Below are 27,627 nucleotides of genomic sequence, written 5' to 3'. Positions count from 1 at the left end.
ACAGGATATGAAAATCATAAACAATAAGGATGTACATTGAAGCAGGCAGGAGAAAGTAACAGAGAGGGACAGGAGGGGATGAAAGAGGCAACATGGGGAGGTGGTGGTATGTGTAGATGGTGTGTGTGTGTGTGTGTGTGTGTGGATTTGTTTGCTATATTGCTTAATCCCGGCGGCACTGCATCACACACCAACACCATCTGTCACCATTCACATTCGGAGTCAGCTGCCCGGACTGGACTGGGTCCTGAATAACAGGCGGGTAACTGGTGAAGGAAGGCTGGGTGCAAGCTGGACACCTCCCGCAGCCTGTGGTCTGTACAGAGCGTTACGGGGGTAGCTTATGTGTTTCAATACGGAGCGGCGGTGAAGGGGAGGAAGGGAGGGAGGGAAGAGGGGGAGTTTCTAATTTGCCCAAGCAGCATCGGCAGCGCTCTGATGGTTCGGTGCGCTCAGAGAGGAGCGGGGAGGATGCAGAAGAGGGAGACACGGTGATGCGGTGACACATGGCTGCATGTACCGCCTGCACGCTCTGACTGACTGCGGCTTTCACTTTCCATTCACCGTTAAACGGGAGAGGCTGGACACTGGGATGCTGAGAGAGAGACGCTGCTGGAGGCTGCCGCAACCACCAACCAGGAACAACCAAACAAACAAGCTCTGAAGAGACAGTGGACCACATAGATTGCTGATCGGATAGCCTGCTGATCATACTGCCTTTTGGTAAGCCCGATCCCGGCTCCACCTGTCATTACCTGCAGTGTTTATTAATTGTAGCTGGGACTGCTCATGATCTATTTTACAGCAATCACAGTGTAGCAACAATTATTGTCTATTTCCAATGAGGCAATTTAATCTGCATCTCATTGTTCTTACTTTACCCTCGCATTCTGTTCTGCCACCAAAACAAAGGAGGTTCTGCAAATTCTGCTGTTTTCTGATGGCATTCACATATTTTGCATATGTATTTATTTTTTAATTTCATAAATGAACCATTGTCGGGGCCTATAAGAAAAGCTTAGCCTTCTACTCAAGGTGACATTCATTAGCTAAAGTTTTTTTCATCAGGTGTTAAACTTAATGCCTCAATCATAGTCAACAGCCTATGCTGGTTTTTTTTTCTGATTTATTTGAAAGTTTCAGCTGAGCAAACTTTTTCTGTCCTGATTTCCTGTTAGTAATTAGCCCCGTCTTCAGTTTAATAATGTGAACCACAGTCCAAATCATGTAGCCTGCTGGTGAAATATAATAAGAACCTAGACTGACAAATATTCATGAGGTTATAGGAGGTTATATGCTTTTTTGCCTCATCACGTAGATGTGAATATAAAAATACACAGATTATTGGATACGAAATCAGCAATTCTAATAAAATGTGGTCATTACAGTAAAGCTGTACCAGGTAGACCTATATTGTATTCAAAATAAAAGTACCTAGTATCTTAAAAGTAAAATAAAAGTGTTTAACTGTACAATTACGTTATTTTTTAGCCTACAGAAACTTCTATTCTATTGTAAGGCTTGGAGTTTCTCTCTTAACTTGTTTTAAACATTTTCCTTTATGTTTCTCCAGCATAATGAGAAGTATTCTCGATGTAATGTGGCCATATCCTATTCTGACACTTAAAACACATTTGTTATGACCATTTTTCATCCTCATGTCATAAATTCGTGTCACTTTGGAGTGGTATTGAATTAAACGTTGAAATGTTTGAAACGCGATTGCTTATTTCCACTATATTGGCCCTACAGCGTGCCTGAGGATTTTTGTCCCCGCCGAGCCGCCGTAGCGATGGGAGATAATGTGTCCAAACGACTGAAGTTGATCTCGGCTACAGAGGCAGAGATGGAGGAGCGCTCTTTTCCTAACCCGTACCCAGAATGGGACCAAGGAGTCCTCACCACCAACTCGGGAGCAGACGTAGACTACAATGAGCCGTTTGATGCAGAGGGGAAGGTGAGAGGTTTTGCTTTTGCAGCCTCTTTTAAACATAACATCCAACGTGCTAGTAGAGACTACAGCTAGCTTGGCCCGGACGTTCACTTGTGTCGTAGTTTGTAAGACTCTCTATTTGTTGTACCTAATCTCAAATGATCGACTTAGGTGTATTAATGACATTTGAAGGAAACAGTGTCATGTGGGGTAAACTGAGCCTACTCACTATGGCAAATGTTCATGCTAAATGGTGACAACGAGGACAGTTTCTCGATAATGCCTCAGTCTCACCAACTTATTTAAAATATTCACATTGTTATAAGTTGGTTAACTCTACCGCGTGTCGTTGTACTGTGTTTTAGATATATCAGGTGTTTGTAGTTTTCCAGTGTTGGGGTGTTGCACACCTTTCAGGCTCCAGTATTGCAGGGCACGCTAACATGAAGTAAAAACAATATGCACCAGTGCCCTATCACAATATGAAGCTGTAGGCTACATAATTATCACAACGTATGACTCAAACTTTTGTGGTTTACTTAACTGTGATAAAGTTATATATGTACTTTTTACAGTAAATTAACAAAATGTTTTCAACTTGTGTATTATATGATACCAATTGCAGAAATAAGATATAACCTGGAGATGATTCAAGTATTTTATTAACGCTGTCAGCTAGAAGCAAGTCGCAAGTCTCTCCACAGTCCACAGATAGCAGGAATCAGGAGTAATATCCTCAGGCTAGTAGACTAACAAGCTCTGAGTCTAGTATGACTTTGGTACTTGAACAAATTTGGTGAGCCTCAAAGTTCCCAAGTGTTCCAAGTTTCTTCAGTATTCCTTGGCATACAGGCTGCAGTTTGGCATGTAGGGGGAAGTGATAAGGCTGCAAGTCTTAACAAAAGCTGGTATCAGTGGCAAACAAATCAAGTCGAGTTTGCAGGTTTGTAGTGCTGAATGATCTCAGCAGCACACACATACAGTTACAGTAAGCCCTGAGGGGAAAGCATGTGTCAGTCAGTCACTACCTGCGCTGCTTAAAGGAAGCTGAGCTTTGTCACACAGTACCCAAGTAAGCTTGTAACACAATTTCAGGTTGTATGCTTTCATTTATACACCTGGCAGTTTGGTAACTTTGGTAAGACAAGCTGAGTAGGCGGGAGAGGGCGAGAGCTCATGCTATAGACTTGATTTTTATCCAGCTCTCAAAAGTACTAGTAGAAAGGATTTGGTTGTTAATTTTTTGTCATCGCAAGTTCCAATAGCCCAAGGTGAAGTCTTCCCATGTCTTGTTTTGTCTGACTACCTGTCCAAAACCTCCAAAAAAGACACGCAACACAGCAATGTCGGTTGCTGTTTGTTCTGTCATGCTTTTATAAGATGTCAATTTGGCTCTGTGGCTACCTGTGGTGCTGCCTTAAAGGTGGGGCGATAAGGCTCTCCCCCGTCACACCTCTGCACCTTTTATACAGAACAACGAGGCGGAATAATGGCATAATATTCCTGCCTTGACAAAGTTATGTAAATGGGGCTTGAGGTTTTGATTGCTTTTAAAGGGGGGATAAAACTGATGTTTTGCTTTTGAATGCTCCTCAGCTTATTAATTTTTAAGGAAGAACCCATAAGTGGCAGATATGCCTGTCAGCTGGAGGCCAGAGGCCACTGGGCTTCTACCTGCAAGCTCTACTCTCAGACATGGCTGCAGGAATGAGTTCCCTAAGCAGTGTAAGGTTTTTGCAGTCACTGGGGCACATAGAGATCTCCACCATGATTAGGTCTCTGTGTGACTTGAGACACAAAAACAACTCAACATTTAAACAACACAAGGGGTTATATTGATGGGGTTGTGTTGCTTCAGGTGTCAATGAGACAATGAAAAAGGATCCAGCATTTTATTATGATATGAAACAGGAATTTCTATTTCTGGAAAGCTGTCACTGTATTGTTGAATGTGTGTATAGGATGCACCCAAATACTACTAATAGCTAGTTGTGTATAGTAGTGTGTTATGTAGGGGCTACAGGCGGAGCTTTAGGCCGTTCATTGTACTCTCTCATGTTCCTCTTGGCTTTTGTGAACATTCCATTGTTATGCTAAACAGTAACGTTTATTCTTCTGAAACAATCCTGTCTGTCACTTTGCCTCTGCTTTGTTCTCGTTGCCTCACCATCGATCCCTTCATCCATGGATGACTGTAGCAGAGAGTGAGTCAGAGCAGAGAGAACAGAAAGCCTTGGTCATAATCCTCTGTGTTTGAGGACAGAGGGCACACTCTGGTCAGAGACTTGAGTTTTAGTCTCAAGGACTGTCTGTTCTGTTTGGGGAAAATGGGTTCTCTGACTGACGTGCAACTGAGCCCCTTCCTCTGTTTGAGTTCAGAAGAAAAACAACCACCAGTACAAGTAATTATGTTACCTGCAAAACTGACTGAATTTCTTTTCATTTTTATGTTTGTGCTTTTGTTTGTTAGTTGGTTTGTTTCAATTCCCATTCTTACATGATTTTTTTGGGGGGTTTGATACTATTACTTATGCTTACAGTTCAGAAAAGAAAAATGTAAGTTGTTAATTAGCCTGTTTATTGTGTGTTCTCTTGCAGAGCATAAATGCATTTTACAGTGATAAAGTCAGCAGGTTTATCACTGAAATTCTTAGCATGACACTAACTTGGATAGCATTGCTGGGGTTGCAGGGTTGTAGGCTCCTCCACATCCAGTAAATAGCAGGGCAGTTGCTAATGCTAACCCAGTCGCACTCAGGATTGGCTTCCACTCACTGAGGACACAGAAGGATGTGCTGTTGGAGCAGGGTTTTTCCATGTTATTTGTATCTCTGCAAACTAATGCAAGTAGGTAATGATGTGGACTAATTAACTGGACATGTTTGGATTTTACATGGGGTGACTGTGCCTCAGGAGGTAGAGCGAGTTGCCCACTAATCAGAAGGTCAGTGGTTCGATCCCTGGCCCTCCAGTTCATGTGCTGAGGTATCCTTGGGCAATGCCCCCAATGATAAGTCACTGTTGTGTTTATTTATATAAGCGGAACATAGAACATAGAATTGTTGTATGAATGTGTGTGTGAAGGTGGTGAATGTGGCCTGTAGTGTAAAGACCACAACTAGAAAAGCGCTATGTAAGTGCAGTCAATTTACCATTTACATTAGAGCTGAGGAAAACACACTGTTTATTCAGTTCCTTGTGTCCTTCCACAGTCCCAAGCATACCACTTCAACATCTTGAGAAAGCCAAAGCTTGACGGGCCCCTAGTTACGGTTTCTAAGCTGTGATTGAGCAAGTGTTGTTCAGGGGAGGAGTTTAGTCACTGGTCAGTTGATTAGTCATTGACGACAAATGAATAATTTATGAAATGCATTTGCCAGATGCAGCACTTGTGAGGATTTGCTGCTTTTCTTAGTTTCATGTTAATTAATCTCTAATGACAATATTTGTTAGCTGCAGGCACCTAGATTAACCAACCTTAGCTCATTGTGCATTGAGTAAAACAGAGACATCAGATACAGATAGGCTCCATCTTGTGAAAAACTGGCTTTGAACAGGACTGGATTCCTGCAGCAGAGCTGAGAAACCTATTCTCTAAGCGGTTCCTGTTAATTTATCAGGCCAGTGGATAGGAGTAAATGGGCCTTGAGTCCAACAAATAGCTCTTGCGTTCCTTGTGCACTCCCAGACTCCCATCTGCGTTTGTTTGAGGAGGTGGCTAGCGAGAGACACTCACTGAAATCTCTGTAGCTGCTTTGATTCAGGAAGCTCCCCAGCCCCTCTTTTCATACAGTTCACACTGTAGGCTGTACAGGGCCTGTAGAGAATTAATTAACTCCATATCCATGATCAAACCAGCCTTTGAAGCATGGTCTGACCTATGCTATTAAATCTGTAAAGGGTAAATAGTGCCTTGTGGAAAATTACCTTATTAACATAGAGTGTTGCCTGGAATAAATCCTGATGATTAAGGGTTTGGGTCATAACCCTCTGCCTGATGTCTGAGAAATAATTAGACTTACCACCTCTGACACACATAATAGGCAGGACACACTTTCAAGCGTTTTCTGACTTCTGGAATTAGCAAGGCAGATGTGGACCTGTAGGTCATTGGTTTAATCTGTTTAGATGAAAACATTCTCTTTCATTTCATAGAGTCATTAGTAGCAGTAAAGGGTGGTGTAATCTGTGCAGGTGACGTTAGCAGTCAGTTAATGGGTTCTGGCATCTTTGGGACTCTGACTGGCTGACTGGTCACGTGAACAAAACAGAGGCATCTTTAATGCTATTAGTAAAACTTTTGTTGTTCAAGCCTATCATATGTGATCATTTACTGCTTTAATTTAATGCTCTAATAATCTAATATCTTTGAACTATTTGTCAGGCATAGTAAGTGATCTGCAACACCTGGGCTCTAGAAACTGCAACTGATATTCATTAATATTAATGAATACTGCCATTGATTGCTGTGGCAGCTGTTAATAAATTTGCTCTCTCCTCCTCAGGTCAGTGCAGCTTTCCAGAAGAAGGTTCAGAATAAGATCAAAGATCTCCTCCAGCAGATGGAGGAGGGCCTGAAGACCGCTGACCCCCATGACTTCTCCACTTACACCGGCTGGACAGGTCTGTTAAGTCATTAAGATGACTGATTCCACGTGTCAGGTTGAGTAAGTCGACTCAACCATAACATCTACTGTAAATGTACTCTCTTTACTACAGGTGTTGCCTTGCTATACCTGCAGCTGCACCGGGTTTCCCAAGAGGCCTCCCACCTGCAGAGGGCTCTGGACTATGTGAAGAGGACCATGAGGATCCTGAACGGCCGCAAAGTGACGTTCCTGTGTGGTGATGCGGGGCCACTGGCAGTGGGTGCAGTGGTCCACCACAAACTCAACAACACCGCTGACAGCAAAGACTGTCTTTCTAGGTGAGTGGCTTTAACTGTGGAAATGAGTATGGACATGACACATTACTTGTTAGTGTGATGCATTCATTGTTGGTTTGTGTCTGCACATGTGATTTGTATTTTAAACATAGAATACGCTCAGACTATTATGAGTTGAGCTGGGACAAATTATCAGAGATTCTTGTTCAAACACCAGAGCCTGTGTGTTTCTGTCAGACTCCTGCAGCTGCAGCGGTCAGTGCTGAGTCCAGATGCAGAGATGCCAGATGAACTGCTGTATGGCCGGGCCGGATACCTTTATGCTCTGCTCTATGTTAACAAAGAGATAGGAGCGGACACGGTGGATGAGAGCACTATTATAAAGGTGAGACATGCATACATGCCCCCCCCACACACACATTTCTACCGTTTAACCTGTAAAACTGTGTGAGTGCAAGCTGTAACTTAACATCTATTGTTAATCAGATGTAAACATCTGGAACCTGGTCTCCAAACTTTTACTAAACAGGTTATTTGGTTAACTTGAATTTCATGTCCATTTTTCCCAATGAGATTTTATAATCTCATATTCAAATTACTTGCATATCATTGCACAAAGCTGTCTGAACACACATCTGTGGCATTGCTTTCAGCCTGACAGATGTAAAAACTATTTCATTCACTAATTCTCACTGTAAGCACAAGTAGTATGTAACAACCTTATTTTAATATGGGCAATGGTTAGTAATAGCTATGACCAGCTATAACCTTTCTGTTGGGAGTGGACCTAGACTTTACCACCCATACACCATCACAGGGTTAATTTTGGCTCCTAATTTTATTTTACTTTATTTTTACTACTGGTTTTGGTCTATTTTTAGCCAACAAAAACTAAAGACTATCAGTGTTTATATCTTCTAAGGCTACAGTTGTTCCCATCCCATCCTATCCTATGTGCTCAGTCACCATGGTTACAGATATTACTCTCTTCTACGGCAAATTTAGCAGAAAAGTCACTGTTTATCTGTTTATACCAGTCTGTAATAGCTCTCACAGACGGTGTTCATGTCACCCTGCTCTGCAGTAATACAACAGTCTTTTAAGTAAATCCATTATTATAACCAACATATTTGCTGAGCAGGGCATTTTACAATGCTTCTAAAGTAGTAGAAGTAGCATTTCTGTACTGCAGATTCTTGTCAATAATTGCTGAATCACGCTGGTTTCTGATATATCTGTGGTAAGGTAATATCTACCGACATATTATTTCCCAGCCAATTTATTGGTCTAGCTGTAGTTTGTGTCCACTTTAAAGATTTTGCGAGCAGAAGTCTCTAATTTGAATTTTCTTAGAGACAGCAAAAGCATTCCTCTTGTTCACAGTGTTTTACTGTTACAGGTTTTCAGATAATTTTCACTCTAATAAATAACATTGAAGAGGTGAAAATGTGGATAGAAAGGATCATCAGACGACAGACAACATTTTTCTCTCTAAGGCTGCTGTAATAACCATCTGCTCTTATAGAGCAGGGACAAAAGTGGACCAGTACCAGGGCACACACAGGACAGAGCACATGCACACTCATATGCGCGCGCGCGCCACACACACACACACACACACACACACACACAGTGAATAATAATCCCTCCACACACTATTTTGAGTATTAATCTACGCATTCACACACATACACTGCAGAAACTACAAGACCAGCTGTCCCCTTTGGAAAAGTGCCAGGCCAAAACACATAAAGTGTACACACACACACACACACACACACACACACACACACACAGAGGGACAGAAGAGCTGAGAGTGGGCAGCAGCAGCAGTGGGATCATATACCCCCACTGTTGTCTTCAGAGGTGTTCCTTACAGGTATTATTATGACTAATGAAGGAATAAAAATGTTGAAGTTTTAAAGCTCCACTTTATTGCAGCACTGCACTTCTGTCCATTTCCCCATCATTTGTGCTCATATACCTGTCAACAGCACACCCAGCCCAGCAGCATCTGCAGCCTTTACCAAACAGCGACTTTGCTCTAGGGTGCTGTTCACAGATGCTTTTATCTCCTTCTTTGTCTTATCTTGGTATTGTTCCCTCTGAAGCGTTGTGAGACATTTTCCTTTTTATGTCAAGATTTGAATGCTAGGTTTTTTAATTCTTATACTCTATGGGTATTTTTTTGTATGTGGCTGTTTAGCCTATTATGTATAGTTTTTTGCTTGAGCTGGTTATGAGCACAGGTTTTCCTCTTTGACAGCTTGAGGTGTAGGTTGAGTAGCTCAGTGCTGAAAGGAAAGTTTGAAGGGTTTTCTCCTACCAGCAGTTTATCTGTTGTGTGGGTAACAGCCAGATACAGTATCCCTAGTTCACGACAGCACTAAAATATAAACTATAAAATACCTATTAAAAATAGTATTTGTCATTGCACACCAAATGTCAGTCCTCATTTATTTGTCGGTTCCCTAGCTTGCAGACTGACTGGTACCATGCATCTGCATGCACTATACAGTGCATTAATACTACATCTCTCTTTGTAGTTTTAGTCATGACTGGTGAATTAAAAATTTATATTCCAAATGATATTTTGTGCTAATAATTAACACCATAAATCTGACACTTTATTCAGCATATATTCAGTGTTTACCTGATAAACAGCATTTTTGTGTTAGACAGATGATGTTGACAATCACTGCTGTGAGTCCCACGTGTGTCGAATCTAATCAGAACGCTGCCTTTGTATCACGCAAGTTAACGACAGCATTTGCATTTAGAGCTGATTAAGATCAACCAAGTTCAATCAGACTAATATCAGGCCAGTGTGCGGGTAAACTGATGCACTCTAAACATATATGAGGTCACATATTAGCAGGCTGCTTTCCAGGCTCCAGCTAATGCTTGTGTCAGTTTGTACTGCCAGCACTGACACACTCTGAGTCTCTGCATCTCTGTCATTCCTGTCATCAGTTTTAGATTTTGTCTCGACACTGCATCCCACTCCAGATGCAAATGAATTGTGTTAATACTTAATTTAGTTAGTCTGAATGTTGTAGGCCAGTTATATTCAGAGCCCCTAGATTAGATTCAGCCTGTTCAGGCATCTTGGTGCTGAATCCCACTGGCTCCAGTTTGTTTGCTGTGATTAATTTACATGGCAAACAGATTTATTTCAAGTGAATTACATTTTCTCCCTTTAGGAGAGATAGTTGATTGCTTATTGAGCCTTTGTGTGTGTGTGTGTGTGTAATAGAGAGAAAGAGAAAAATTGGAAGAAATAGAGGTTGTCAATGAATATGTGTGTGGATAAATGTACATGAAATTGTTTCTTAGGATTTCTACACACTGTGAAGAGTACATTGCGAAGAATTAGTTGTTGTAGGGGAAAAAAAGGAGCATGTGGGGCGAGCAGAGGCATATAGATGAATGTAGATGTATAGGAGTGAAAGGATGTGTAAATGATCAAGCTGGCTGTAAATCTGCTCTGTCATGAGGAAGGTATTGCTGCTGCTACTGCAGAACTGTTTTCCTTTCTTTTCACTCACTCTATCTTGCACGGGGACAGAATAAAGTGCTGACTCAGAGCCCCCAGCCCCCACACCCACACAGAAATACACATATACACTGTATATAATCTACCCAATACAGCCAGGCAGCAATGTTGACAGAAATCTGCAGTAAGACTTTTAAAAAATCTGAAATGTGACTATGAAAACCAGCCACCAACCAAACACAAACCAAACATCTGGTCCTCAAACAGTAATTTACAGCAATTAAATGAGTTGTCTTGGTGTAACCCGGTCTCCTAAAAAATTGCTTTTATATTCTGATTCAAATTTTATGATTCAAAAAATCGTCATTGTATTAAATTTGTTTTCCTACAGTATTCACATGATAAGCATCATTGAAAAAGTCAACACTGAAACAAGACATCATCATTTTTTCATCATTCAGCCAAACCATCTTTGCCATCAGCAGAGAAACTGTATTTTGGCCTGACCTTCAGACTCTTGGAAGCAATGTCTGTCCATAGCACTTTTTTTGAAAGCTTTTATTGCACTTAACAAAATGAGTTGTCTCCTTTGCTCTGCGTGTGTGGGGAGGGGCAAAGAAACACAGTTGGTCAAACAGTTAAGCACCGGAGAGGAGAGAAACACCACATAAATTACATAAATAACAATTTTTGTCCTTGCGGGGGTGGAGGTGGTGGGTTGTGTTGTTGTTCTCAGATTCTTTTACAGCCTTGTTCATGCAATTAGCTGTAAGTGAAAATCACAGGTATACTCATTTTTGTTGCATTCAAGTTGTAATTTGTATTTTCAATGTAGTCTAACCAGTTTGTTTTTAATTGGATCATTTAAAATTTTAGAGATACTGACCCAGGGTGTGTCATTTTTGTTGTGTACTGGATGTTCAGTTGCCTTGTGTTGCCTTACCTTGTAAGTAAAGCCTAACCCATTCTTTCTGTCAAGTAGAAACATAAAAAGCTAATTCAAATGTCTTACAACAGACTTTTATCTTACTAGGTTTATATAGACTCACATGTTGTACGTTTAAACCTATCTAAAAGATGCACAGGCCATGTTCAAGTGTAAGTCTTACCTTTTTATACACAACTCTACTGATCCTGAACCCAGACAGAGGCAGTACTTGTTCTCAGTTTAATTCATTACAAAATAATTGCTTACAGGTTGGATTTTGCTATTTTGGCATAGGACATTGTATGTGTGCTTGTTGAACACAACCAGAGAGAAAAGAGAATTTTAAAAGATAAATTACATTTGAAAATGACTAAACTTGACCTGAGCCTGAAGCTTTACACAATAAAATGATGTTGACCTTCTCAACTCATTTGCTCCTCTCAGGGGGTTGCTTGGCCTCCCGTTACTTTTCCCACGTTGGCCCTTTCATTATGGGAAGCACTGAGGCATGTGTTTGGGTCTCAGATAGCAGATTACAAATGTCAGTGGAATCTAAGATGTCCAGAGATAAAACTTTATTTATTTTTTTACTGACATTCACATATTCATTGTCTTGACCTTTCTTGCTTCTTTACAATTTAGTGCCCAGTATGACCTCTTTACACACAAACAGCTCTGCAAGCTAAATGCATTCACCACAGGAAGGGCAAGAAAGGTTTCCCAAAATACTCTTAGCTGAAATGAGAAATACAAATCCTTAAGAGGCAGATCATGGAGTACTACAAAGTGCCTCACAATAATTAACAAAAGAAAGACATAAAACTCAGACACAAAGTAATAAAGAAAATGTAGATAAAGATAAAGCTAAACAAAGGCAAGTCTAAACAGATTGGTCCTTTAAAAAAACTGCCTGCAACCTTTGGTGGCTCTGCAGCTGACAGCCGTGAAATTAGTTGAACTCGCAGTGTGAGATCTTGATCTTCTGGTATTAAGAAATGACAGATTGCTTTACCTGGGTTAGGTTCTAAAATAAATTCACTATAGCAGATCAGAGTTACTTAAGTTTATTAAAATACTGTGTTTTAAAAGTATTAATATTAAATTTCCTGGCTCTGGGCTTTGTCTTATCCATTGTGTGACTGTTTATCAGTTGAACAACAAATGAGTACGGTGAAAAAAGCTATTTAAAAAATAGAGGCAGGCGTGAAACCACGGGCCAGTACAGTAATGAAAGCTGAACACCAATCAAAAGAAATGGAAGTACTTGTAGCACTGCCCAGGGTCAGAGCTAAAAGCACATTATTTTGGACTTTGGGAAGGGCTTATCCCTCAAGGCTAAAAAAAATCTATACTGAGAGAAGGCAGTCAGATTGTACCATTGCTGCACATACAAAATTATGAACTAGTTAACCACAGTCTTGCCTAATATTGTTTTCTGTGTGAAGTCTGCTATTGCTTTGTATAAGTGGATTGATAAATATAGTTCCTTCAATATCTATTGCTCAAACTGGGGTCTTCTTTTAATAAACCTACAGGGGGTATGGGCCATGAAAAATGCAGTATAGTGTCGCTTTATAATTTATTTATCATATTTGGGATATAGATGTGTTTTATATCTTCAGAGATGATACTACATATAGAAGTAAAAATTGATGATGGTAGATTAGATGTCTTGCTTTTCTCTCAAAGAGCTGTGAGGCTAAGGGATCTGCTATATCATACACACATTCAGTAGATCCAGTTATGAAGAATCTTTCAAAATGTCTGTTTCAAATTTTACAAACAAATAATTTCTGTGTAGATGAGATGGCTGGAAGAATATGTTCAGCTGGGTTGTGCAGTAGGACGGTTTGTCAGTGTGAAACTCAAGACAGCACCAAGACCTCTGTTGGTACGGTTATTTGGAGAGAGACAGGCAGACTGTTGTTGCTGTAGAGATTTCCACAGTGTGAGGTTGTCACGTTGTATAACTCGCGTTGCATCTGAATCCCTGGAACTACTGTGACACAAACATAGTTAGGTGAGATTCTTGGTGTCAGATCTTTTTCTGCCTCAGCAGTGTTTACTCTGCGTGAGTCTGTTTTATTACATCAAGAGACCAATGAAGGGTCCTGTGTTCTCCATTTTGGGGAAAGGTTGAAAGGAATCTGTGTCTCAAAATGGAGACAAAATCCATTTTAATACATCAAATCCATTTTAAATTCTATTAAACAGTATATTAACCTTTAAAATGAATAATATCTCACATATTTCTTATACATTCTCCTAACACTATCTGCATATTTATACATGCAGTGTTTGTTTAGACTGGTTCGGAAAACTGAGGACACATTCTGTTCCCAGAAATCTGAACTAATGTTCTGCCTGGATAAACTCAGACCAGTCACTTGCCAATCTCTCGTTCTCTCTCTCTCTCTCTCTCCAATCTTCAGGTGGTGACAGCCATCGTGGAATCAGGGAAGAACCTGTCGGCGGAGCAGAAGAAGACAGATCGCTGTCCTTTGCTCTATGAATGGCACAAAAAGCAGTATATCGGGGCTGCCCACGGCCTGGCTGGCATCTATTACACACTCATGCAGGTAAGGGAGAGGAAGAGGCTTAATGGGTCAAATGTCTGGTGGAAGGATGTTATGTGTGCCTGAACAGGCCAGTGTCTCAAAGACATAGATCCTCTTCTGCAGCTTAGATAAATGATTTCATGCTGGTCTGGTCAGTTTCCAATTGCTGATAAAAATAGTTCAGTAGATACTGTTTTTTCAGGCTATAAGTGAGGGGGAAATTGCTGCCAAATCAGTGCAGGTTGCTGTACCAATATGACAGATGTACTTTGGTTATGCTGTAATCCTCTGTCTGTGACTTCACCTGTGTTTAAGCTGTGCAGGGTTCTGATTTGTGCACAGCTCCTGCACAATGCATTGATCGAAGGCATGCTACACTTGGTTGGGTCACAAACCAGCCATTTTGACTAAGCCAGCATGCTTGTTCTGTGTTTGCTGCCATTTAAAAAAAGGAAGATAAAAAAAAAAACATAAGTGATTCTAGCAGTTTCATTGAGCATCAGATGTGCTCCAAATTTAAATCTCTTAGTTCACCTCAGAGGACACTTTAGATTGCAGAAACAATCAGAACACATTAATAAAACATAGCCAACATATTGGCTGTTCTAATATTAATACTGGCTGTTTGTCAAAAGTAAGACTATATTTCCCATAAACTTTGGTGCAATTAACATAATCCTCAGCCAGAGGTTAGACCCTCTTGGCATTTATGTGTCAAAATGGGTTTTAAATATATTAATGCTCAGATGTTACCCACATAGACCCAAATTCTGCAGTGATTCAACTTATTTATAATTATACTAATTATTTGCTAAGAGAACAGTCTTTTGATTACTGGACTCTTACCAGTACAGAGTGCAGCAAGAGACATTAATCAGTGGTTCACTAGGTTAACATTTGTGTAATGTCTGATGTTTGGAGGGTCTTATTGTCCTGGGCTGAGAGCCAGTGGAGCTGCTAACTCCTACAGCCAGACGTGAGATTTCATCAGTGTGGGCTGCACATGAGTGTGAAGTGGATCTACGTCTCTCTCTAGTCTGGGGCTAGTGCTCCTTATAATGCACTGGAAATATTGTTTAAAGCTATGAATGATGCTCAGGTGAACAGCCCAAAAAAATTGGGGGAAAAAGTGAAATTACTCTGTCATTTAGTTATTCCTTGACAACGTCAAGTAGCAGTCAAAAACAGAAACGATAATAGATGTAAAAATTTATTTCTGTTTTAATCCTGTTTTATAGATTCCTATATCTGCCGATAAAGACTATAAGTATACGTAATGGTTCAATAGTCACAATAGTGTCACTTATAGAAACTGAGACTGTGAGTCAATTTGATGATTCTACCTTGTGTTGAGGTCACTGAAATCGATCCACTGTTACTGTTCTTTCTGTTCCCGTTTACTGATGTTCTCATTAACACACTAAACTCCTTCTTGCTGGAAATTAATAATTTATTCCTGCATAAATCTGATGGTGTGTGCCAAGTCCATTTAGACCAGTTAAAGAATCTGCTTTGGTTTTTTTCTTATTTTGTTTTTCAGTTAGTCTGACTTTGAATAGTCGACATTGTCCTTACGTACATGGTCACCATCTTCAACCTTATTTAACGATGGTGTTCATTTGTTACTTACTTTAGTCCCAACAAAATGAGTTTTTCTTGTTTGTTTATGTTACCCCAGGAAGTACAATATAAAGATAAGATGGTGTGTTTTATACAGTAATTAAAAGAAGTAGAACCACAGAGTATCTGAAATCAGTGGACATTTGAATTGTGAGGGAGAAGCAAACTGTGCAGCAGTGAGAGCACAAGACAGCAAGAGGACATAAAGAGTAAAGGTCAGGTTATACTCGATCAGAGCTATTAAATCAAAGAGCTATAAAAGAAATCCAAAGCGTTTATAGTTGTTCTGGATGGCCACAAAGGCAGTGAAAAGCTGCTGGGCTACTATTAGCTGACTGGCAGTTACACCTTAAACTTTGGCTACTTTGGTTACCTGTATAACTTGTAGTGGTTATTTATTTATTTTTGAGGTCCCTGCTCTTGCCACACCCTCCAGGTATGGCCCATCCATTCCAGCCAGGACATGGGGGTTGACTCAAACAGAAAAGGATTATGAGACACTGCAAACCCACATGTAATCATTTTGGCTCTTACATAACTTAACAGCACAATAATGTAACTACATCATGCTGAGATATTACATCATGAGTTACTATAATCATTATTAAGCTGTCTTTCTGTAATTTTTACCTACCCTAACCCTGTTCTGACTCTGTCTTTCTCCGTTCAGCCTCAAACTGCCTTAAAAGATGAAAGGATGAACATGTGTTACCAAAAGAGTATAGTATTAAGTGAGACGCAGCTGACCACTGGAAAATCAACTAAGCTCTATCTCTATCTGTCTTCAGCCTGGGGCAAAGGTCCATCCAGACATACTGTCAGAATTGGTTCGTCCCAGCATCGACTACGTCCGCCACAAGAGGTTTCGTTCTGGGAACTTCCCATCGTCACTGAGCAATGAGAGTGACCGGCTGGTTCACTGGTGCCACGGAGCACCTGGTGTCATCCATATGCTCATCATGGCTTATAAGGTGAGACTGGTTTATACTTTGTATTGTGGTGAGTCACATCATGAAGCACGGAGTGACATCTGTCTGAACTGACCAATCATCAAAGCCTTATGAAACTACTGTGTCCATGAACAACACTGGCACCTTGTGGCATGGCTGTGCACTACGTGGACAGTGTATCTTGTTACACATACGGTGTGTTTCAATGTGTACTATGATGCCATTTTCAAAAGTTGTAAAAGTGGTTAATTTACACACACATTACCTTGTCATTGATGAAATTGTGAGCAATTTATGACAAAGCTAGGATGTGAATGCTTCCCCCACTGCTTAAACACCAGCTATCTTTCATTTCAATTGCCTGGCTGTGCATACAGGCACATACTGCAGCGATGCATTTTAAGCCAATTTCTTTTTTTCTTGGCAATTAGGGAGCCACTTGGCAGCTAATATGCAGCTATTCTGGCATTCTCATTCCTCTCGCTAATGCAGAGACTCTTTGGCACCACACAGAGGAATGCACAATAGGAGACACGATTGCTTATCACTGTCTCACTATGGGCAGAACACACAACAAATCTGCCATTTGTTGTTGCCGGAGGAGCATTTTGTTTTGTCAGTGGAGTATTTCAGGTCAGCTGTTCCAGCTGTAGTATCTGCATACAGAGTTCCATTTAAAGCTGTTGTAATTCAGTTTCTTACCTACCAAACATCGATTTACTGCAAACTGGATGTTGCATATTCTTACCCACTTTTGCCCAGACTGATAATAATGGGGATCTCTTTCTCTGAGGAGGTTTACACCTGTGATTATCTGTTGCACACAAGCAAAGCTGGGTTAATAGTGATATAGGAAGATGTCAAAGGCCACAAAGAACACTACATCATTCTTGTTGAAACAAAAAGCTTGTCCGTATAGTCCCTATGTGATAAATTGTCTCATCTCAAACATCCCATGAAACAGTGATTTATTTGAAACAGATCAGTGAGTTCATCCCATGTGTAAACCTAATGGACTGTGGTTCAGCCTTTTTAGTTACACACACTGGTGTAGGATGACATCAGCTCAGCAATGTTTTTCTGGGAAGTAACCGTATTCTAGGAAGTCCAAAGTGCTTTCAGTCAGCGAATTAGTACCACTGCCTAAAATGGCTGCACTTTTTCCAGCTTGCAGTCAAGCTGCCTGTGTGACCATGGAGACCATAGCAACTACACTGAGGAAAATAATGCAGGAGCTCCTTTTACTGGCATCTGTTCCATGAATTCTACACCGTTTCACCAGCAGTGAACAAACAGGGGTTCATAATATTAGCTAGCTTAATTTGCTATTTTTAATCATGTCATATTGCTAACCATTTTCTCCATGTGACTAGATGATGAGTAGGGAGATAGCAGCAACTTGTTGCACATGGTACAGGTTGTTAGTAGGTTTGGATGCAATGGCAGTTGCCCCTTGCTGCTACACAAACAGAATCCAGACCAAAAAAAAAAAAAAAGACACAAGGTGGCAGATACAGTGGTCTGCTCCTGCCATTTGCCACCTCTCACTGTGTGAAAGAAGCAAGGGGGATAACTTTTTTTTTTTTTTTTTTTTTCAAACAAGAGCACAGCACCCACATTTAGAATTGTTTAGTTCATGAGCTTAAAGGTGGTGTCTGCCTGCAGCTCTTTGTTTTATTTACATAATACCTGGTATGGCTACAGTTGTAATATGTTATGGTTGTAATAAGCTCTAATCACTAAAAGTTTGAGACTTATGGAGAGAAGAGGGGAGGAACTGTCTCTTAACTTTCCTCTATGTCATACAGCAGCTCCATGTACACAGGCTGCAGCTTTTAAAAGCATTGCCTCCTGTTTGAAGCTGCCAGAGACCTCTTACTGCGGTTGGGGGCTCGCTAATATAATCACATCTAATCAGACAATTTGTCTGGTTAGATGTGATTATATTGCTGTGATTTCCACTGTGTTCATGCTGTGTCTCCATTTGTCTCATCAGCTTCATACATGTCTGGCAGGTCAGCTCTGTCATGAGATGTAGAAGCACCACTCTGCTCTGTATTAATTTTATTGCCTACTAATGAGGTCTGGACATGTGGGAACATTTAGTCTTTTATGTGGGCTCAACTCTCATCTGATCTCCAGGGAAAGCTACACCATACCAACCAGCCTGTCAGGAAGATGTTTTCTCTAGTGTGTGGCTTAAATAATGCAAGACTTATAGCACATACTGGTTTTAGTTTGAAGCTCATGTTTTATAGCTGATATTTTATTCGGATAGTCAGTATGTTGGGACAGCAGTGGTTGTTTCAAGCTACTCCTTTGTTCTAGGTTTCATTTGGCTTCATCTGTGTCTTCTTAGGTGTTTAAAGAGGAGAAGTACTTGAAAGAAGCTGGAGAATGTGCTGAGGTGATCTGGCAGCGGGGCCTGCTTAGGAAAGGCTACGGTATCTGCCACGGCACGGCTGGCAACGGCTACGCCTTCCTGTCCCTTTACAAGTTGACCCAGGACAAGAAATACCTATACCGGGCCTGCAAGGTAAGGCAAAGGATCAGCCTACTTTTAGAGTAGATACAGCAAAAAACAAGCTTCTGAATACTGAGTTCCAATTTGTACATAAACAGGACAACTGACTATTCAAGCAGTTTGGATCAGCTTTATTTAATTTTTATACCAATGTGTCCTACATGAAAATAAGTGATTTCATCCGTCTTACTCACATGGGAGATGTTTCTCTTAGGAAAAATTCATACATATTGCAGCCTTAAATCTAGCTTGGCCTTATATGATGATCTGCTTCCAGAAATTCACTGACAAAGAAGAGGCAGAAAAGAAAAAAAGGAAAACAAAAGTTAGTTTAAGAGAAAAAAAGAAAAAAAATATATATATACATAATCAACTTAATATTAACTGGATATGTTACATATATCATACAAGTCCTCATTCTCAAAATCACATCAGTGCAGCAGGTGAGTATGAAGTTATCATAGCAACAGTGGCTAAAAATGATAAGTGAATGATGACTCTTTTTTTTTAAGATTAGAATTGAATAACATTTTGGATGCTGAATATGTTGTTGGCAGCAATGATTTAATGTACCAATGAATGTCTATACACTTGCTGTTATTACCTTTCTCCAGTTTGCTGAGTGGTGTTTGGACTATGGCACCCACGGCTGTCGCATCCCAGACAGACCCTACTCTCTTTTTGAAGGTACCAAATATCTATTCTTTAGCTCTCCACCAGACTGACCAAAGCTGCTGTGCCTACCCTGTGTGGTTTTCGCTTCCTTGAACACATCTTTTAAATCAATGTAACAACAGGCCTATAATTTGTGTGGTGAACATTTAGTCTGCTGTCCGTCAGAGGTCAGCAGCCTGAGTAATTTTGTCTGTGTGAAGTTAGAGTGGTCTTTCACAAAGCCGTAATGAAAAAATTAAGGACACGGCTGGCAGCACCACACAGCTGAAAAGCTTATTAATGTAGGAGTGAACCACAGATGCAGAAGGTCTAATCACAGCTTTTAAACTGATAGTTCATATAAGCAGGCTTATGGGGAGAAAAAATACCTCTTATTTGTTGCCTTTCAAAATAATCAAGGTCTTCATTGAATTGCTCTCATGTTAACCCACAGAGACTGTTGCCAATTAGAAAGACTGAAATATGTATTATTGAAGCACAAACCGCATTGATTGGCATCTGCTGCTTCATTCATCCTCCACCATTAGCTGCTTGGCTACCAACTGACTAATAACATCCAATTATATACATATAGACAGTTTTTTGAAACTTGCATATGTCACTACTCTGCTGTTACACTCACACTGTTTGTGCCAGCATGAGTATCTATACTTCCCAGTATAGATCATATTTAAACAGTGTTTCAAGTCTCAGACGTGTTGACAGTATTTCTTAATACCTCTTAAGCTCTTCATTGTTAACACCGCCTGTTTGTCTATTTATTTTGTTTTTCCTTTTCCCTTTTTATCATTAAAGTCTCAATTGCCTTCAAACTTCAAACTTTGACTGATGGACAGTGAAGTGTGTGGCTGGCAGTAATGGATTTGTTTCTCCTCTTCAGGTATGGCAGGGGCCATCCACTATCTTTCAGAGATGGCAAAGCCTGAAGCTTCCTGTTTTCCTGCCTTTGAACTTTGACCTGCCAATTGATGGGACTGAGGATGACGGAGCGGGATGGGGACAAACTGTTGTGAAAGCTAAATTGAGTTTTTACCCAAACACTGGACAAGGATGTATTTGTGATCTAGCTTTCAATCTTTGTCATGGGTGAGTAGTGACCAAATTGGACTGAATCTGAAGATGAGACTGGAACTGAGCGTGTAGATCGAACAAATTTCCATAAAATCAAGATTATTTTTGGACAGAACTGCAGGTTGAATGTTGTTGATCCAGTGAAAACAATGGTCACTGGCCTATCATAGAAACCTTGTGGGTCCTTCACCTCTGAGGTCCCCTGTCCTCCTGCAGTGTATGGTGTTAAGGTAAAGACATGCCCCCATGCCCACTCCTCACCCATTACAGTTTATTGCCGGCTGGCATCGAAACAGAAGAACACACCCTACGCCCTCAGCCTTTAATATCGTAGCATCTAGGCCAAGAAGCAGGGTGTGTGTGCGCGCGTGTCTTTCTTTCCGAGGTTGTGTGGACAAATTTTGGTTTGAAACTGTGGTTGTGAGGACATTTTGACTGGCCCTTAAAACAGCTGTTTGAGGATTAAGACTTGGTTTAAGCATTAAGATTAGAATTAAGTTTAGATTAGGGTAACGCCCAGGACACACTGTCTGTGTTGCTTGTGATGTGTGGCATGAAATGTCTCGTTGCAGTAGTGTATCATCTAGAGTTTCAGCTTCTTGCCTATTTTTTTTTTAATAGTTTTCACTGTTCCCATCTGTTGATAGTTATATTGATATCATACCAGCAACATTACATAAAAATGACAACTTTCACAATTACTGAAGGTGAAGTGCAGTAGTTTTCTGGTCCCCCCCCCCCCAAATTCCATAAAATCAAGCATCTATTACTGCTGGCCATTATCCCATTAGCCAAGGCAAACTCAGTGTAGAAAGATAGACATGGCAGTAGGAGTGCTGCAGCAGACACTCTGATGGCGCGAGCTGCAGCAATTCAGCACAACACAGGCAATGTGTCCCAGGCATGAGGGTTTGCTGTGATAGTTAAGAGGCTGGAGAATGAATTGTCAATGAGTATCTTCACAACTATTGTAAGACAAGTATGTGTGTGTTTGTGGATGTGGGTGAAGTAAACTAATGCTGTTTTGGTATTTCTATGCCTCTGCATGCTCACTGTAAATGGCTTTTGGTGCCTCATATCCTGTCAATGTAGTGGTTTCCTCTTCTTGTATTTGTAGCTGTGCTGTTGCAGTTCTCCAGGTATTTGTCACATAGCGGGAAAAAAAATTCTCTCTCATCTTTCATCTCACTGAGACGTCAAAACTCGCTTTGTACTGTTTTTGTGAAGATGACTAATATATCAGCTGTAAAGTCAAACTGTAGCTGTCAATCATTAGCTGTTTAAACTCTCTCTCCCTTTACGACATTAACCATCTGGCAGGACCCAGGAGTTTAGTTAGCATTAGGTGTCTCTACTTCATGGTTTCAGTTGTGGTGATGACGATTGACCAGATTGTCAAAACTCACACCAGCAGGGAATCCATTACAATTTTGACTGAGCAAGTACACGCATCAAAACAAACACAAAGGATTTTCACAAAGAAAATTTCTTAGTTAAAATAACCTTTAATTTCAGTATGACTTAAGTCAGTCATACATTCAGAATTTTCAGAATTTCCTTGACAAATGAGAAATGTATGTGGATTTAAGTCTTGTGACACAAAACTTTCCTGAAGCCAAAGGATAGGAAGCTATTTATCTAGATAGTTAGCTTGCCATTTCAAATGGGGGTGACACACCAACTATTTTTTAGTTTTATTTATTTTGCCAATCTGAAATCTTATGGCAGAGGATGTCTTTCCTACAATGTGACAGGTGTCTAATGAATTGAAATAAAAGTCTGAATACTGTTCTGAAAAGGTTTTTACATTGGTTGTTAAGGTACCAGAAACAAACCTTGTTTTGCACTGATAGCATTTCTGCTGAAACCAGTTTGAGCTAGCTTGTTAGCTTGCAGCACATTTTGGCTTTCAGTTAAAACAAATCATTCAGTCATAGTAGGTCCAATATACTATGACACATGATGGTTTAAAAAAATCTAGGGAGTAAAGGAAAATGTGTTTGTTTTTTTTTTTTGTTTGTTTTTAAGTGGCCACCTGAAGAACACAGGTGTCATTACTGACCTTAAATTTTAACTACCACATGTGCTAATGCTGTTTTGTTTCTATCCCTATCCTTCACTTTATTTCCTTACTTCACCTTTAACCTACTACTGCTTTGATGTACATAAACAGTGGTAATATCTGTGTTGTGCACATTCATGAGGATTTTGAACAGAAATGTAACCAAACATGGAGCTGTTGAAACATACTGGCCTATATTTATCATTTGGTTTAGATTAGCAGGTGCAAACTGATACTTCATTGTTGTTTACTTTACTTTTGTTTTATTTTATTAGCAGTCAGCAGTTATGCCCTCTACTATTTTCTGGACCAAGGAACAAAATAGGGTGCAGGCTGTTGCTACCATGTTGCCATCTAGGTATCTATTAGAGCTAGGCTTAAAAATGACATGTTTTCTAGATGTTTAGTTGATTGCTAGTCCAACCACTTGCTGAAGAAAGAAATACATTAAAAAGATATTGAAATAACAAATTCAGGGATTGCATAGCTTGCTTTGCAGTAGGATTAATCTAATTATTGTTTAATTGTATTGACAATATACTAGTATATTAATAAAACTTACACCAGTTTTGCTAAACATATTTGTGCTGTCACCACTGGAACGTTATGTAAAGAATGATTTAAAGAGTTAACTTTCTAGATGTATTTTATTAGCTGACATGATTAGATCCACACCAACAGCCAAACTAAAAGTACTGGTTTGCACTTTTATTTTTTATTTTTATTAAGCAATATGAAGTTGAAGTTTGTTTGTGATTAAATGAACTTACTTAGAGTATAATGCTGTTTTTAAATTCTCACATTAGGCAGTTGAGTAGGTCAGAGCTCCATATGTCACTTTTAGGCAAAGCTATAATACAACCCTTTACTTAGATGGTTGCCACTGTCTGTGTAGTCTCTACATGGAACTGAAATGATGCCTGTACAGTATATAATTCCGACAGCACATGAATGCACATAAATGCCTAATTCTCTTGCAGAGATCTTGTCATGAATGTCATTGCATGAGGGTAATGTCACCTGTAAAACTATGTGTGTGTTCATCTGTTAGTGTGTTTACAGGTTCACTGGTCCTTTTTAATGTGTGTGAGACATTAGTGGAGATATGTTAAGTGTTTGACCTTTGCCCCTATCTGTGTATTTGATTTGACTCAGCCTAACTGGTGTTAAGATATGAATGTGTGTGTTTTTTTTTTTTTTCATTAAACTCCTGGGCTTTAGTGACAGAGCTGATGATGTCTAAATTGTTCTTCTTAACATGCTTTTTGCTCAGTCAGCGCTTACAAAGGTCAAGTGAGAGAATTCATGCAAGGTTTGTTGGAAAAATAAAATGACTAGAGCTCCTATACCACTTGTTTCCTCTTCTATCATTATTATTATTAGCTTAACGCTGGTAGACCTTGGCTTAGTAGAAGCCTGGTACTTAAACAATTAAGTAAATTATGGAGTCCAACACCAAATGCAAAGACTCTAAGGCTAAAAAAGCGCCGCCATAGATAGTTGATTAGCTCAAATTGATAGGCAGTGGCTTGATAGACCAATGATTACAAATTCAAACACCAAGTACAAACTCTCAAAGCCTAAAAATCTTGCCTCCGGCACTAAATTTTGAGGTTATAACTCCAGGTAAGGATCGCACTTGAATTTTGAAGTTTAAGACCCAATACAAATATCCAAAGGCTCCAGGAAATAAATGATCAGCATCAGATCAAATAGTGCAGACAGTAAAGACACCTAATTGGTAAATGGGGTCGCAAGCTCAATGTTTACCTGATATAATGAATTTTGAAGTTAAAGAGAGAGAGAGTTATGAGCAACTAAGATTTTACTATTACAGTACTACTACAATTCATTTACCTTAGCAGCTGGATTCTTGGCTGAAGGACTCTGCACCATCTCTGTGTCTTTGTTGATCGTCTCTGGACTTCAACCTCTTCCCAAAGCTGAGCTTTTATCGACACAGTCTTCTCAATTTCCTCTGTAAAGAAAGTAAACACAGGGTCAATTGTTACTTAGACATCCGGGATGATCCTGACAAACAGGATGGTAGTAAAAATGCCTGTCTGGTTTGTTTACAAAGACCCTCCATGTTGAGTAAAGATTTTGAAATAATGACAAGATAGTTCACTCCACCCACCAGTGATCACAAGCAATGCGCCCGTGATGTGTGTTGCATAATATCTTGACTGAAGTCATTTTGTCAATGGGATCCCTCCATTTTCAAAAGTGGGACGGCTTTGGAATATTTTGACTTTGAATGGAATTTGCGTTTGTTACTTTGGACCCTGTCTGCAGGTAAATGTCTAGCAGTATCCTTGTGTAATTACAAACATATATTATGTCCTTTATGTGTAACTGCATTAGCGAATGAATCAATTAAATGAATCAGCTGTTACAATCGTCCCAACACTGACTACATCTGACCTGAATTACATCTATACTGGGAAACTCAGACACGGCAAACTTCAGGCTGTGTTGTGTGGTGGAATGTGAAAAATGTTAAGTCATTCACTGCGTACTCGATAAAAGCTTCCTATCATTTCTCCATTTGATTGATTTGAGTTGAGTACACAACGCAAACCAGTAGTACCTGGTAGTACTTCCCAGGTTAAGAATCACTTCCTGTTCATGAACCCACCTATGTTATTGTACTTTGTGAAATGTTAAATGTTTTAGTGTTCCCTTGAAAGTTGTATTAAGTTGATTTTTTTTGTTTTGTCAAATGCATATGCATAAAAAAACACATAATAAAAATACTTGCATACATACCTGAGAGTGGTATCAATCTTCTCAATCATCTTCTCATTCTCGACTGACTCATGGGGATCCATCAAGACCTCTGCACCACCCGTGTGTGTCTGTGATCGTCTCTGAGCTTCATCCGCTGCGGAGCATTATCCAACTTCCAAACGTTTCACGGTTTGATTGAGATCAGCAGATCAGCGGCCCTGCAAGATGTGAACCAGAGGGATTTTGAGAGCCTGTTTACCCTTCCCAAGTAAAAATCATGTCCTACTCTTCAGCTGCGTTTCACTGACGTCATTCACAAGCTAACTTTTTCCTGGATTCTGTCCACTCACAAACAAGCACTACTGTCTCAGTGAAAAGAACATGTTGAATATAGAAATAGTGTTGAATATAAAAACCATAGAGTGGAGAGCAACATCAAAAAGTGTATATAACTGTATCATTTGCTGAAAACAACTAAGGAGAAAACACCGCTACAAGTGAGCGGACAAAGTTGCATCCTGCAAAAGACAGAGAGGGAAAGAGACAAAGAAAGAGAGAGAGGAAGAGAGAGAATCAGACACAGAGGGAAAGAGAGGGAGAGATAGAGAGAATGAATTACAGCGGGATAAAGAGAGAGGGAGAAAGAGACAGAAAGTGTGTGAGCTGAGAGAAAGGGGAGACAGATATAGAGAGAAAGCATGAGAGTGAGTGAGAGAGCAAGGAAGAGAGAAAGCAACAAAGAGAGACAGAGAGAGAGAGAAGGAGGCAGAAAGAATTTAGAAAGAGAAAAGCGGGGTACACACCAAAAGATAATTGGTCCGATTATCAGCCCAAATCCCCCCTGTCCCGATCAAAGTCGGCAAAGGTCTGAGCCGCCTCGATATCTGTTAGTGTGTGTGTGGTGTGGCTGTGTTTTGGTCTTCTGTCTGCACATCACACACTATAAGAACAAAACTGTGAAATCTGACATCATTTGTCGTCATGTGTGTGGTCTGACTAAGATTTTAAAAATCTGTTAGTGTGTGCCACTCTTAAGAGAGCGAGGGAAAGAGAGTGAGAAGGAGCAAGTGTGAAGGAGAGGGAGACAAAGAGCTGATGTTTAAATCCTTCAGTTTCTTTGAACTCTACATTCACTAACTATGTAAATAGATTTTAATAATGAGTGAGGTCTTTTGTGACAAATCAAACTATTCAGACTGAAGATCAATTATTGAACATAAACAGTGCTCTGTGTTGGACAGCTGATGTAAAGCTGTTTGAGAATTACCTGGAGGCCTCTGTCCTGGTCTCAAAGAACTTCTTCATTGTACGAAGACTGTCTGAGATCCTGGACGAAGAGGTGACACCTGGAGGAAATAAAAAGAGAAATATACAAAGGACAATGATCAATCAACTACCTATTCCTCATCAACAGCTTAACCATGAAAACACAGATCAATATTCAACTTTACAGCTGAACCAGAACATTCTCCAAACATTAGAGGAGTGTCTCACAAAATGGGCTGTTTACTGTCACATATGACAAGAAAAAGCATCTTTAAGAATCAATAACAATAAATATTTGGGAAAAATTGATTAAAATGATTATCTTAAATTTCTTTATTGTCTGTCAACTAATCACTGGAGGAATCACAGTGTATATTGCTGCGAACTGCATAATAAAAACTTTCACCTATGAACTGACAATTATTTTGACTTTTTAAAAATTATTGTAAGTAGTACTATTTTCTGCCAATTTATAGACATGATTAACCAGTTATTATTTTTATTCAATACTAAACTCATTAAATACCAAGGATTTAAACAGTAACACTGTTACTGACATTAATAATTCAGCTCATCAACACTTTTTTTTTTTCCAGACTTTAGGACACATACCTGTTTGGTTTGTCGAAGTGAGAGTTGGTGATTCTGTCCAGGCTGCAGCAGCTGAACTAGTAAACCTTGAAAACACAAGTACAACACTGCAGAGCTGCAGACGAGACGGGTTGACAACTCCTACACGTTAAGAGCAAGAAAAGCTTCTACAAGTGTTGTAGGTCTCTGAAAAATCATACATGGACAGACGTCGGAAACGTCAGATGAAAATATTAGCGTCCGCTCTCACGGTGTTCGACAAAAAAAGCAGTTCCAGAGTTTGTTTTAGCATCCAGGCTTCTCCGGTAATGGCGTTTTTTCACAGTACTGGCAAACAA

The 27,627-nt window shown here is 39.9% G+C and overlaps 1 protein-coding gene and 1 long non-coding RNA gene across 2 annotated transcripts; one reads left to right on the top strand and one right to left on the bottom strand.

Annotated features, from left to right (window-relative positions):
- lancl2 (LanC lantibiotic synthetase component C-like 2 (bacterial)) lies at positions 1-24,048 on the top strand. Its single transcript, XM_018698320.2, has 10 exons — positions 1-723; positions 1,753-1,957; positions 6,439-6,556; positions 6,653-6,860; positions 7,056-7,203; positions 13,675-13,821; positions 16,209-16,391; positions 18,730-18,906; positions 19,509-19,581; positions 20,450-24,048. Exons 2-10 carry the CDS (start codon positions 1,793-1,795, stop codon positions 20,524-20,526), a joined length of 1,296 nt encoding a protein of 431 aa, XP_018553836.1. The 5' UTR covers positions 1-723; positions 1,753-1,792; the 3' UTR covers positions 20,527-24,048.
- LOC108898457 (uncharacterized) lies at positions 21,372-26,781 on the bottom strand. Its single transcript, XR_001963443.2, has 3 exons — positions 26,700-26,781; positions 25,472-25,650; positions 21,372-24,680 (listed from the first exon to the last, which is right to left on the bottom strand). It is a non-coding gene; the product is annotated as an uncharacterized LOC108898457 (long non-coding RNA).
- Positions 26,782-27,627: the final 846 nt, after the last annotated feature.

Source organism: Lates calcarifer, linkage group LG24 (assembly GCF_001640805.2).
Source record: "Lates calcarifer isolate ASB-BC8 linkage group LG24, TLL_Latcal_v3, whole genome shotgun sequence".
Taxonomy (NCBI): Eukaryota; Metazoa; Chordata; class Actinopteri; family Centropomidae; genus Lates; species Lates calcarifer.
Note: the sequence above shows the minus strand (reverse complement) of the source record. Positions and strands in the feature narration are given on the sequence as shown.

Excerpts from the sequence above, each read along its gene's own strand:
- lancl2 (XM_018698320.2), top strand. The coding sequence starts at position 1,793 with ATGGGAGATAATGTGTCCAAACGACTGAAGTTGATCTCGGCTACAGAG. Across the intron at positions 7,204-13,674 it reads ATGAGAGCACTATTATAAAG|GTGGTGACAGCCATCGTGGA; the intron begins GTGAGACATGCA and ends TCCAATCTTCAG. Across the intron at positions 13,822-16,208 it reads TCTATTACACACTCATGCAG|CCTGGGGCAAAGGTCCATCC; the intron begins GTAAGGGAGAGG and ends ATCTGTCTTCAG.